Consider the following 14,990-nt stretch of genomic DNA (forward strand, 5'->3'; position numbering starts at 1 on the left):
TTTCACCACAACACATGCGCAGCTATTAGAAAACATTCACTTGATGAATAATGAAAGTGGATAATGATAATGATACCAATAAGAGCTCTCAAAATACCATTGACATCTGCAGTCAATTAAATTATATTTTTATAACCAGATATCAACCCCTATGTCCTTATACCCTCGATTTAGATCAGAAAAAAACTCCCCAAAAAGACCTTCTAAAAAATGGGGAGGTTTGTCTACAGAATTAACATATTACAATTATGAATACGTATCGACAAACAGGATTGCAACATAGGTAAATACAGTTTAGGGGTACACTTAGAGCCAGAATATCTCCACAAAGAAACCTTTTTCTTTCACAATATTTCAAGAAAACAATTGAGCTATGAGAATCTTTTTATGCTTTGGACTTGTCCACAGCAGGGATACTAGATTGTAGAGGAGAGTGAAACTGGAGGCGCTGTGGGAGAAAGGTTGTGACGGAGTGTGGGTGGTGATGTGCTAACACCAGCAACAGTTTGTTCAGAATGTGCCAACATCGAGACTACGCAGACATCACACTCTCAAGTGAGCCTGACCACATCGGGGTGTGGTTAGACTCATTAGAGTCAAGTTCTTATCTGGTTGCGGTTAGACCTGTCAGGGGATGCAGTTTGTTGAGTCTGGATGAGAAAACATTGTCTGCTGAGAAATGTTGATTGCATTGCGATGGGATCATTTGTTTGTCAGGATTAAACTATCAAGGCTTCTTCACACTGAACGTAAATCTCCACAGAATCTGTCATTTCCTACACAGCATATTCCACTCAAGTCATATAACACAAGACAATAACAACCACATCTTCTCAATAAGTACTTCATATCATTCTGTAATGGGCTTATCCAACCATAAGATCATCATCTGAGGTTCCCCTCAGTCTACAATCATAGATGCAAGGCTCCCAGCCATCTGTTTGCCTTCAGTTTTTGGCTCAGACCTCAGTGTATTTCTGCCAACCTGAATGTGAACTGGGACTGATTTCAGTGGCAATGTGCTCTTTTTAATAAAGGATGCCTCTACCTCAGTTGTGCTGGACATAAATATGCCAACGGAAACATTGCGCTTTCTTTTTGCATATGACTACGTGACTTTCAAGGGGGCCTACTGTCTGCATATTTAAAGAAGGCATTTTATGCTAATTCTTTCAGATTCATATTTGTATTTTGTGCCTCTACTGTGACATGTTTACAAGCTTTAATGTTCAAAAATGTCTTTATTTTTCTCATACTGTACTGCCTGTGCTGCAGCACCTCTTTTCACCCTCTGTCTGAAACCAGAGCCCAGTCTGCTCTGATTGGTGAGCTGGCCGGCTCTGTTTTGATTGGTCAACCGGTTAGAGATGTCCCGCCCTTTAGCCTATCAGGTACAATGTAAGGGGACGTGTGGGAGAGGAACACCTTCTGGAGGGAACGTTTAGCCTTTGACGACCATTTACATGCACACAAACCTATATTACACACTACAGGAAAGGGAAGACGGCAAATAGCATAATAGGGCTCTTTTATGTAAAGTTAGATGCCATTTTTAGCTATACTTGAGCAGAGCCAAGCAGAATAAAATGAAGATGACTTGACTATGGCGCCTGGCATTCATGCTATTGTTATTTCTGAGTCAGTGATTATGAAGGCCATCAGTTGAGTCTTTGTAGTTGTAATGAATTTCTCTTTCTGATTGCACTTCCATGTCTTGGCCAAGATGATGCATTGCCTGCAAAAACAAGACACCCCCAAACTCTTGCTACTTTTAACAGCCCAGGCGGCGGCGAAAACATTTTTGTCCTCAATTTCTCTCATCTCTTGAATTCACTTCATTGCCATGCTTGACAAGTTGTCTGGGCGAGTGGAATTCTGACAAAGATGAATGAATATAACCCCTCATGGGAAGCACAGTTTTCTCGTCTGCTGCGGCCCTGACTAACTGACAGGGGTGGTCCTTCCCACTCATGCCAGGGCGAAGAGTTTAGTATGCAGCCATTAAGCTATGAGCCACGTGTGTGGTGACCTCTTGGGGCCATGTTGTACACCGATTTGAATTGCATGCAAGGCATGTCTGCGCGTCCAGGCTGACCTGATTCTGTCCTTGCTGCGATACACCTGCTCCTGCGCTTACCATAACATTTGCATATTCAGATTTGCATCCCTACGATACAACTAGCACAGACTGGAAAGGTGAGGTAAGACAGAGGAGGAAAACAAAGAGCAGGAGGGAGAGAGACGGACACATTAAGTGCAGGAGAGGACAGGAGACACATGATATTCAAGCATGATACTGGAAAAGCGTGAAAAAGAGTGAAGCCAATGTCAGACGAAAAGACTGTTCAAATCATGTCTGACTGGGGCGGTTCAGCTTAAAGACAGCTTGCCATCTGCTTCGGAAGCTGTACACACTGTACGCGGGGACAGACATGGCCGTCATACACATGCACAAGGGATTATTATGAAATGATACTATTCAATATCAATTCAAGGGTTTCAACATCTGTGTGTTCATTCTTGCTTCATTAATCAGAATTGTACAATCTACTAAACACCTAGTACACGTCATTTATGCTTTTTCCATAAAAACATTGATGATTTTTTCACTATTAACTAATAAAAAACACACTTAGGAGTTTTACTTATGCAATAGCACTTACAATGATATTGCTTGTTTGAAGTAAATGTCAGCACTGTTCTTGCTGTCCTTAGTTTGAATCTTTATGGTTTAATGCACTTATTGTAAGTTGCTTTGGATAAAAGCGTCAGCTAAATGCTATATAATGTAATAAATGCATACTTTTGCAGACTGACTCCCTTTTTACTTTATTTTATAGCCATTTCTCAAGCTTAAAGGCATTAAAGGTAGGAGAAATAATAATAATAATTACGATTTTTATAGCGCCTTTCAAGAAACCCAAGGACGCTTTACAATGGGAGATAAAATAACAGAAAAGGTTAAAGGTAGGAGTCTTGATTATATAAACTAATCAAAATGTGCTGTAAGGGTCTACTATTATGGTTCGGTTTGTCTTACCCCTATCTATATTATGATTGCTATTTCTTGAAGCCCCCACTCTTATTTGTGTTATAATGTGTTTTTAGCCACATTATTCTACACCACATTCTTCTACAGTAAAGCCGGATCTACACTGGCCATGAGGCCTGAGTGTCTGCATCCAAATCAGAGATTTAGCTAAAGGAGAAAAGCAGGAAATGTACATTTGATTGAAGGAATAGAGACAGGAAGAGACAACTGAGGGTAAAGGGAAATAAGGGTTTTGAAAAAAGAGTAACCAGAAATGGATGAAATGGGAAGAGAGGTTGGCGGTTGGCGAGACAGAAAATGAGTATGAAAAGTCAGAGTGGAGGAGAGGAGAGACAGGAGGAGAGATTGAAGAGGAAGGAGAGAGGAAGAGGCAGAAAAAAGGGAGAGATGGAAAGGTTGCTGTCACAGCCCTGCGGCCCCTCCTGACAATCCCTCATCTTTACATATTATAATCGCAGAAGCTGCAAATGAGCCACTGCTGCACATATGAAACGCCAATAATCTCACACTCAACCAAAAGTGACAGGCTCGGTTAGTCATTGGGAGAGGCTTGTTGCTCGCTGCTGCTGAACATCGCCGAAGATTAAGCCTGAATGAATCACTCTCATGCAGTATACGTGGGAAAAGGCATTCACAACAGAGCGGCAAACATCACCCTGTCAATACTTTGAATGTTGAAACCACAGTCTCTCAAAAGATTTGGTTCTCTAAACAGTGATACCTTTAGTGCACACATTCTCTGAGTGAACAAACTGACGTGTCTCATGGTGTTCTCTTATTACAAACAGCAGTTCTAGTAATATGTAAATCAAGCAAAACAGCAATACACATATGATGCACTATAATGATAAAACACCCTTAAAGATAGTAATTTCGAGATTCCAGTGCACCCAACTTTCCAACTGCAAGGTATTTGATGGAAATGGCTCGCACATTCACACATTTACACATTGGTGCTCTTCCACCTTATTACCTGTTATTTATCAAAAAAATGTATTTAATTAATTAACTAGATTTTTAATGTATTTATTTATTTTTGGTTTATTTACTTCTAAATAAATCTCCATTTAATTATGTATTAGATTTTGAATGTATTTATTTGTATATTTTTTGGTTTATCTATTTTTAAAGAGAACTCCATTTATTTGATTTTGTATGTATTTATTTGTTAATTTATTGGTTTATTCATTTATTAGTTATCAATTTATTTATTTTTAAATAATACCCATTATATTTATCTATTTTTAAACAAATCTCCATTCGATTGATTTATTGCCTTTTTTCTTCTTCTTGTTATCTATATGTGTATGGACTGTGTAGATGAACAAAATATAAATAAAGAAGTATACGTAGTGTACTAAATATCCTTTTAGTGAAGCTGAATCTGAAATAAAAAAACAAAGCAAAAAAACCAAACCAGTAATGTTTGTGGATGTAATACTTACTGTTCTGATTCTGTGTGTTTTTCATCATGCTTGGATTTTCTGTTGGAAAAAAAGGAAACAAAGACAAAGATCAGAAACAGGGCGAAAGAGAAAATAGAGTCATCTCTAACAGGTTTTTACGAAGCAGAACTCTAATGTTCCTGAAGCGCATGTTAAACAGCATATCCCCAGTGACAAACACTGGGCCTGTTAATGGAACGGGGAACACAGAGCGCTACACCAGAACAACCAGGACACTTTTAGCAGCAGAGAGATCAGGAAACTACAGCTGTGACCAGACCAATTGGACTCCACCTTTAATAAGCAGTGCCAATATCTAGCCTGCACAACACACTCTGACCATGCAGTTCTCAGAGGGATAAAGTAATTGCAGAGGAAGCAGTAGGAGGGTTTGCAGAGCGCTAGCAACAAGCTTAATTTTGTTATTTTTTAGATGTTTTTTTACTTCATATTATGAGCAGGTGGAAGCTAAATATATAGCCCAAACTCTGCTGGTCTCACTGCAACAACATTAACCTAGCAGCTCCTCTGGGGAGGCACAGGGAAATTAGTGTGGGCACTCTACATTTGCACGCTCGTGTTTGCTTGTCGCTGCACATTTGCATAAGCATATATATTTATGTGTTTCTGCATGTGTGTTCATTTTGCTGCCTGTGTGTTTGTCACTGCCCGGCTTGTCAGTGCTGACTCGCACAGTACTCTCAGAGGGTATTATCCCTGAGGGTGCCTAAAGGCGTGCATCATCAAGACGTGAGCGCTACACGTCGTCAGTGGAGAGTCTCTACCAAGCCGTTATTATACTCTATTATTCCTGATGATTTATATTGAACACTTTGCCAAGCGAGCAGGGCTCCCAAATACCTCTATCTCTCAGCCCCCCCCCCCCCCAGGCAGAGAGAGAAGTGTCTCATCTCAAGGCCACGGGGGACGGTGCCAAGGTCACTTAATCACCATTTACTTCCCCTAAGCGTGAGGGGAAGCAATCTACAAGGAGCAAGCAGACAGATGGGCCATACAAGGCACGTAGCCGATGACACCTGAGGGTGCACCGGGGTGTTAAATAGACATTAGTGCTTTTCCTAGCAAAACTCCTCCCAAGGTAACGCCTCCCTAAAGTGGCACTTTCCCCCCTATAAGGAGGTTCTTATTAGGCCCGCCTAGTAATTTGTACATTTGTGATTTACTTTAAACCCTGTTCGCAGGAGTGTTTTGGGCAGAGGATTAAAAAAAGGTATGGATATAATATTCTTTGGTTCAGACTCGATGAACTTGAAAAAATGGTGTTGTTAATGGGGCACTTCAGGGCTGAAGTGCATGTGTGCGAGCAACACATTTCTGTATAAAAAACATATTTCTCATGTTTCTTGTACGTGACTTGACTTCTGTGGAGTACATGTGTCAAAAGCCCTGTTCAGCATGGAATGTGTAACATTGATGTCTCTATCTATAGCAGTGGTCGGCAACCTTTTTGATATGAAGTGCCATTCTAAAAAAAAAATGTTATCAGCGTGCCGACGATCGTGAATTATCAACGGGGGGGGGGGGGGAGAGGGTGTTGAAGAGCTCGACGAAAACACTCGTGAAAAGTGATGTTTAAAACTCAGTTAATGGGGCTCATTCACTGGCGCTTCCACAAACAACAACCAACATAATTGTTACATTCAAATGAAGTAGCCTATATTATTCAAGTTTACATTAACTTTGGATAATAACACGGGGGAAATGAGCGGAAGCGCTCTCTTTTCCTCTCTCCCCCTCTCTCTCTCTCCTGACAGCCTGTCAGTATCTCATGCAGCTCACTGATCCAGTAATGAGTGACAGTGAAGAATAAATATATTTATAACTAGTTCCAAAGGTAGATAAAATAGCTAAGTGTGTTAGGTCTAACTCTTGTGTGTTCTGCTCCGCTCACCGGTCCGTCACAGAGGGTGGAGCTGCAGGATTTCTGCTTCACACACGTTGCATACCGCTATTTTATTGTCTTTTTCGGACACCTTAAAATACTGCCAGACTGGTGAAGCGATTTTGGCGAGCTTGTTTTGCCTCGCACAGAGAAAAGTGTCATGTATGTTACGTCTCGCGATCGGCCTTTTTGAGTGGGGCTGCGTTGCGCGCATGGCTTCCTTCTGCAGGTAACGGGGAGACGCGCTCTGGCGGCGGTCTCGTTCAGGATCCGAAAATAAAATAAATATTTTGTACACTTATTCCACTTATTCCTAGTGTGCCACTGGTTACGGTGCCGCGTGCCATTGGTGGCACGCGTGCCAGGGGTTGCCGACCCCTGATCTATAGCAATGTCTTATGGGCTTTCAAAGATCTCTGCTACGTAAATGCATTGTAATGGCTATATTCCAACATGGCAGAGCCATTATGGATAGAGCTGCAATGCATGCACGATATTTTGCATCTGGTATGCAGAAAGGAATTAGTACCGCTAAGGGACAATGGGGGGAAATAAATGACATCAAGGAAGAAGTGTTCTCTGTTCTCCTACAAGCTGCATCAATGGTCCTTATTGATCATTGTGAGTGCTAGGGAGGCCTGCTCCTATCTTTCACTTGTGTAATCCCCTTAATATACTTTAATAGCATAATTTATTAGATGCATAAAGACATCTGATGCCTCATTGATGCAAATACTGTCTGCATATTTAAAGAGGACACTTGATGCTAATTTTTGAGTTTCACATTTGTATGTTGTGCCTCTACTGTGACATGTTTACTTGCTTTAATATTCCAAAAGGTTTTTATTTTTTTCATACTGCCTGTGCTGCAGCACCTCTTTTCACCCTCTGTCTGAAACCAGAGACCAGTCTGCTCTGATTGGTTAGCTGGCCGGCTCTGTTGTGATGAGACAATCGCTTAGACATGTGTAGGAAATGTCCTCCCCCTAAGCATATCATGTACAATGTGTTGGAGCACTAGCCAATAGAATCCGATCATTACATATTGATGTCACTATGTCAAGGAAGTAAACAAAGGAGTCAAATGGAGGCGTTTCAGGCAGGGGGGGGGGGGGAGTGTGTGGGTGAGAAACTTTGGGATTTTAGCCTTTGCAGACCATTTACATGCACACAAAACTATATAAAACACTACAGGAAAAAAAAAAAAAGCATGATAGGGCCCCTTTAACACTGTGTGCTGTAGTCTTTCCTTTAATGTGAAGTCATTCTAATCAGATTGAAGTTGTTTGATTAATATTCACTTACATGTCACTTAGCTGACGCGTTCATCCAAAGCCACTAACATACACTTCGATACTGTAGACATGCCTATGGGAGCATTTGGGGTTAAGTATCTTGCCAATTGGTTAACGCCCACTTGTCCCCTGAGCCACAGCCGTCTATTGGGACATTTACGGACAGTGACATTCGGGCTTATTCAACCATGAGACTAATAATTCAAATTGCATTTACATCTCAATAGGAAACACTATTTATAGTAAACCTTTTTTGCTCAATCTTTATGGAGAGACTCAGAAAGGTAGATCCAGGCAGTTCTTCTGAGAGTGTCTAGAGTAAACAGGTCCAGAGGAGCAAAACACACAGAGATAATAGAGCCTGTAAGCAATCCAGCTCCCACACCAGCACCAGCAAATGAACTACTATCAGGTTCCGATGATCACGTTGCCTCGATTTGGCCATTAAACAAAGTGCTTCTCCAACACTGTCAACAACAAAGGTCCTTTGATTTCATCATGGGCCTTTGATGCAGTGTTGGCTGCTGGTGTTTAAGTGAAAGCAGTACAAGATATAACATGATGGAACAGTGACCAAATCCCTTGCTAGAGAATAGTTTCCCTCGCTAAGTGCTGCCTTAAAAAGAATGTGTTGTTGAGCAAATTAAGAATACAATCTCTTATTAATCACACACTTAGCTACATTAATGATTCATACCTAAAAGCGGTCACATAATTCTCCTAAGTATTTTTCAACGATACTCTAGATACATGAAATGAATTTTGTAGAAATATGTCCTTTTCTGTGACATTAAACGATGTTATTGTATAACTCGTTCAGAAATCTCTCATGGAACCAAGTTGTACAGTCAGAGGAAAAAAAATGTTTCATATTCATCTTGTTCTAAATAATTAATCAAACTTAAATGTGATTTCTGTTTAACTGCTAGTGTAGTAGCCACTCCAGATCGGGGCCAGGGCGTGTTGCTGAAATGAGCGTACGTACCAAAGACTATGAGGCGAGTGTGCGTATCCGTGGAGCCCAGAGGATTCTGGGCCGTGCAGCGATACATGGAGCCGTTGAGCTCGGCTGGCACTCTCTCCAGAATCAGTTCCTTCCCATCTCGCTCGGCGCTGCCATCAAGCAGGCGGCCCCCCACTCGTGTCCAGGTATAGAGAGGCTCGGGGAACACTTCATTCTATCAACACCAAGCCCCCACATGGTATGAAGAGAATTAAAGGAAGGAGAGAAAAAAAAAAGATAGAGGGAAAGGATGGGATGTGCAGAGAAAGTCTGTGAGCCTCAGCCAAGAGATTAAGAGCAAAGGAAGCATGAATAATACAAGCACCAATTTTTCCCCTAATGCAATGGCAAGTTAACAACATGCATTAATAATCAACACTTCACTTTACAACAGTTTTTCTCCACACATTTTTTAGCCCTCTAGAACAACCCGCCTAGTTCCAATTATAAAATATAGCCCTCCATAAAGCAGTATTTCGCTCTTATCAGTGGGTTGACATGTTCATAGATAATAGGAGGAAACTGTAAGAGGGCGAATCTCTTGTACCATTCCACCTCTGAGGTTTAAGGCTCTGCTGCTTTTTTAAAACCTTTTTACACCATAATCCCTCCATGACTGACACAAACACACACCAAGGGACTATAGTTCTAAACAGACCAATTGTAGAATAATATTTCTAATTATTTCGATGTTCTTTAATATAATATAAGAACATATCTGCCTTTAAAATTTGATTTTATTATTTTATTTCAAAATAATATTTGTAACAATGCCAAGATGGGACTTGCAAACTGGCCAATGTCATCTTAACCTTTATACAAAATATATTTAGAAAAAATCCAATTAATGAAATTCACACTATAGTTTGAAAAAAAACAATGATAGTTAGTTAGTGAGACATTCATTAAAAATACCGGCACTTGCCTACAGGGGCAGTGCTGAGCATGAACTTTTAACACACACTTGCAACTCTTGCATACAATTAGATCAAATGTAAAAGGTTAAAATATGCACGCACGCACGCACGCGCACGCGCGCGCGCACGCACACACACACACACACACACACACACACACACACACACACACACACACACACACACACACACACACACACACACACACACACACACACACACACACACACACACACACACACACACTAACTCAAGCAGTATACAGACACGCACAATATGTCTTGTTTTCCATTCATTTGATACAATGATGGAATAAAAGTCCCTGGAATACATTCAGGCTTTTAGTGCAGAACAGGGGTTCGAGCACTCCGGCCTTACTGCACAGAAAATAGAGAACTTGCCAAACGGCACAACAACAGATGACATGTTTTCATCTAGTGATCTGAAGTGTTACCATAGTGACAAACACAGCAAAATAAGTAGATGTAATAGAACCAAGGTCCTTCAAGTGATAACCAGCTATATTGTATACGTTTACTTCTAAGTTCATTATGGTTCCCTGCATTAAAGCATAACTTGATTTCAGGTGTCCATGAAATCAGAAAGAGTTAGTTTGAATAACAATTAGTAAATTGAAACTGAGGCAACTAATCCGGCTTTTGTGACTTCATCCAAATGTGGTTCATAGGTTAAAATTGTATAAAGAAAAAAGCTGAATACGGAACTCAGACTGTAGTTTACCCTTACTTTGAAGTGTTTAAAGCAGAAGCGACTACTCACTATCACATGTCAAAATCCCTCTACATTGATTCAAAAAGCTCACATTTTGGAATCATACCCTAAAGCAAGAATGCGTGCACTTAAATTCAAATTATATCATTTTTCACATTCCCAAACGAATCACAGAGTTCAGACACAGTGCTCTTATCATGTTTGGTGTATAAGTGCCCATGACAGGTAAAGTGACCTGCTGTCGTGGATTACAATTGTCTAACCTTTTAAAATAAATGTTAATAAAACCGTTCTCCAAGGTCTTTGTTTGCATCAGGTTAAATGAGCGAGTAGATTGAGTCAGGCTCTTGGGAAAAGGTCACATTGCGATAACAAAAACATACTTTTTAGGTTTAGGTGAGACTTTTCTGTCACATGACCCCAAGAGCATAGAGTCCAGATACAAGAGGACACTGAGCTAGACTCCTGAAACCATCAATGTCCTATTAAATCCAATACATAAAATAATTTGAAAAATAAGAGAATACAACTAAAATCCCCACTGTAGGATAAGCTTCACTAATGTATTCCTCAAACATCAAACCCGAGGTGATACTGGCATCTTATTTTTTCAGAAAGTTAGTAGGCAGAATTACCAGTCTTGACACACAATGTTATCTACTTGTGAAACCCTGGAGCTTAGTTTCAGTGGATAAGGGAAATTTGCTTTCTGATCAGTGCTGCGCCTATGCAGCCAAAGGGCTCGTCTGGCTGCTTGCCACAGTAAAGCCTGTGTATAATAACCAATGTTAACACTGTTCCAAGAAAAATAGTTAAACAAATCCTGAGGTCGTTTGGCAGACATAAACCCATCTCGCCAGTCAATAGCTTGGTGCACTAGACCAAAAACAATACAGAACATTCATTTAACATGGAAATGTCTCAAAAAGTGAAATAAAATCAAACAACACATCTGACTTATGATTCCTAGAAATTCTAGAAGCCGAGATGTAGCAAAAGCTATTTGTACTTTGGGCCATTAACAGGTCCTTTCTCAGGATCAGCCCTTTCATTTTCACTTGACTGACTCCAGCTGGATGGTTTCGATGTGTCAATCCTGTCAAAGAGATCAGCCCCGTCCAAAGGCCATTCCCACTGGGGACATGACGGGAACATGACGGGGATGACAGGGACACAAAACAATAACCTGTAGCTCTTTCTTTGGGATTATAGTGCAGGAAGTGGAAATCCACGAAATTACACCAACTTCTATAGCATGGCTGCCTGTTGGTTAAGACTGATAGACAGGGGCATCAGTTAGCTATCAGTTAGGGGGTTCATTCATTCATAAATCATTTAAAGACTTCACTTGTGTACAGTTCATTGTTGCCTTATTACTGCTGCTACCTTAACTATTGTATGTGGTATACTGTTAAAAACTGCTACTTGTTTTATTTTTTACCATGAATGTGTACCAATTACATTTTTTAATGGGTGATTGTCTTCTTTAATTAATGTCAGCCTATTGTTTTTATCTGAGCTATCCATTTGCTGTAAAAATCAGAGGTGGAAAAAGTACTCAGATCTTGTACTTAAGTAAAAGTAGAAGTACCAGAGTTCAGGAATACTCTGTTACAAGTAAAAGTCCTGCATTCAAAATGTTACTCAAGTAAAAGTAGAAAAGTATTAGCTACAAAAAATACTCAAAGTACCAAAAGTAAAAGTAGTCCCGGCAGATTGGCCCATTTCAAAATAATATATATTAAATGTTTTGATTATAATTATTGATGTATTCAAATGTTATCAAAGTTGGTAAAGGTGCAGCTAGTTTTAATGACTCTGTATACTGCAGGGTAGATTGTGAATTTACTCCAGGTGGAACTAAAGTCTGATTTAAGTGTTGTTTGTTTTTCACATTATTAATCCACATCTGTTAAGTAACTAAAGGTATTAAATAAATGCAGTGGAGTAAAAGTACACGATTTACCTCTGAATTGAAATGGGGGAAAAGTATTAAGTAGCAAAACATTTAAATACTCAAGTAAAGTACAAGTATCTCAAAATGTTACTTAAGTACTGTACTTGAGTAAATGTACTTATTTACTTTACACCACTGGTAACAATACAAGTTTCCCCACTGAGGAAGGAATAAAGGATTTCTGATTCTTATTTATTTTTGCAAACACTTTTAGAAGACATATAACACAGCCTGAAAAATAAACTTTTCTTTATTTAACAGCCTGTATACCTGTCCTCAATGCGATAAGGTGAATTCAAATTTTGAAAAAAAGACAGAGGGAAAAAAATGTGTATGCCCAACATAGTGGTCACTCAGGAGAAAACACAAACATGCTAACATGCACATATTGACAAGCCATTGATTTTTCAAACCCCCATGCACTTACCCCAGGCGGTCCTACCTGGAATCCTTGCACCGTGATGCGCACCGTGTCCCCCACCTTTGCTCTGGTGGGGGTCATGAAGATTTTAGGGCCCTTTGGAGCAGCTGAAAAAAGAAATAAAAAAGACAAAGGGAGGTCATTGTACTGAGCCGAGAGAGCAAATCCTACTGGACACCTGTTTTGCCACAGAGGGAGAGAGACAAATACAATTTCCTGTCAATTAAGGTCACGGGGCGAGAGGCGAGGGACCTGCAGGTTCTTTCATCCAAAGGACTGTGCTAGATTTATTCCCCCTTGGAGAGAAAAATAACTAAATTGGGTGGATACTCATTACTTGAGGAGAATGGGAGTGTGCCGGGTGGAGTGCAGAGGCAGTGAGATAAGGGACACTCACAGAGCTAATTCCCTTGTCTTGGTGTAGACGGCGGTCCCAGATGGCTTTCATTTGGACCATCTAAAACAATGGGGCGCAAGTGAGTGAGGGAGCGGGCAGATTGTAATATTCGGAGGTTGTGAGGGGCCGGTGATTGTCCAGTGTGTGTGTAGCGTTGAGATAAAATGAGTGATTTGCATAATATTATAAAAAGGTAAGTCATTTCATTACGGTTTTACAGCACAGTTTACTGCATTAGGCCCATATAAGCAGGTTCTGCACGACTTGAGATGATTAACAGTCCCGTAGAAGATAGCTCCACACGCTGTGCACTTCCATATGTTGGACAAACGAACTGAGCAGCACATGCAATGAGACTCAAGCTAAGGGCATCCTATCCATTATGAGTCTACAAGTCCTCCCCAGGAGTGCTTCAATTAATTTGATATGAACTTTTAATATAAATCACACTGGAGTTAAACTAAAGGATAAGTAAATAGACTGACAAATGACCTCAGTATTTAGCTATTAATCTGGCAACAAAGTGTCCACTGTGGCTAATGAAGCACAGCCTTTTCTTAGGCGACCATTGACTACAAGCCTGCATCAGACTAATGGAAGAGGAGTTGCACTGTCATAGCTGTAAATAGGACTGAGCATGTGGTGTTGCCCATGTGGTGTGTATAATGTCTAGGACTACTTTCGTAAAATGGAGCGAAAGCATTTTAATTGCATGAAATGGAAATTGAAAGAGCGGATATTCAGATTGTAGCACCACTAGATTACTTCTTATTTTACATTATCCAGTCTATTTGTCCAGAAAATCTTCAAAATAAATGGAAACCGTCCACATATTTACATACGAAAGGCATGCTGTGAGCAGTTTGAAATGGCGAAGTGTTACATCTAATTTTGTAGATGGATAGCATTTAACTGGCTAGTTTTGGCATGGCAGTGTGAAGCACTATCTTTTTACCACCCACACACCAACGGAAAAGGTATTTTTAAATTCTGGTGTCATATAGAGCTAGCAAGGCATATGGCCGGGGAAGATGATGGCTGATTTCTGGGATTTGCTCCAACAGTGACAGTTGGCCTCCTACGTCATCACCTTTGATTAGGGCAGCATGCAGTGTGATGGACATAACACAGAGTCTCTCAGAGGGTGAGGGGCCTCACAGGGGGAGATGAGCCATGGTCCCTTGAGACTGTCAACAACCTCTTCGGTTTGCCACAAGGAAATGTTTGGAAGGACGGGTCAAAGAATACAAATTCCCTCCAGAAAAACAACTGTTCACTGTGCATCAGGTGTACTTTTATACCTAGCCAAGGCATCAACAGGTTTGCCGAGCTGCACAACACACTGGAAGGAGACCTGTCACATTACCTGGTTTCATTGAAAAGAAAAGCAGGAGAGGCATGCCACCAAATGTACAACCCCTCACTGACTGCTGGAGCACTCTATCGTGGTGATTCTAGCACTCTGTAGTGCCTTTTACATAGACCCAAAAGGAGGTTGATAAAACAGATTGATGAATGTGGGCTGCAGGTGACATCAGGCACAAACAAAACACTAGGTACACATAACAAGTATATAAATAACCATACACATACATGCACACACATTTAATCCACCACAATACACACACATGCACACAGATCACAGACTCCTTCCTGAAGCTGAGCATCTGCTCTTTGATTATCACGGTCTGGCAAAGCAATGTGAGGAAGCCTGGATCCGTCCTCACTGCTGAACACTGTACGAAATGGAATTCCACCACTTGTCTAATGATGCTGAATAATAAACACCTTAGCCAATCTAAATCCAAAGCAGGGAACTTATTTCAATTATTTAGATGCTCTGTGTTCATGAATACAATCCAGGCATG

The 14,990-nt window shown here is 40.5% G+C and overlaps 1 protein-coding gene across 2 annotated transcripts in view; it reads right to left on the bottom strand.

Annotated features, from left to right (window-relative positions):
• The window catches only part of igsf21a (immunoglobin superfamily, member 21a), a 219,373-nt gene that overhangs the window by 1,739 nt on the left and 202,644 nt on the right, over positions 1–14,990 (bottom strand). Inside the window, exons 7-9 of one of the 2 annotated variants that reach the window (XM_034138627.1) lie at positions 12,747–12,832; positions 8,681–8,873; positions 4,498–4,536 (exon numbers count right to left, since the gene is read on the bottom strand). In XM_034138627.1, the coding sequence (XP_033994518.1) occupies positions 4,498–4,536; positions 8,681–8,873; positions 12,747–12,832 (318 nt within the window). Of the gene's footprint in view, positions 1–4,497; positions 4,537–8,680; positions 8,874–12,731; positions 12,833–14,990 lie in introns of both variants that reach the window. The other variant, XM_034138625.1, reaches the window with a different exon arrangement.

Source organism: Trematomus bernacchii, unplaced genomic scaffold (assembly GCF_902827165.1).
Source record: "Trematomus bernacchii unplaced genomic scaffold, fTreBer1.1, whole genome shotgun sequence".
Taxonomy (NCBI): domain Eukaryota; kingdom Metazoa; phylum Chordata; class Actinopteri; order Perciformes; family Nototheniidae; genus Trematomus; species Trematomus bernacchii.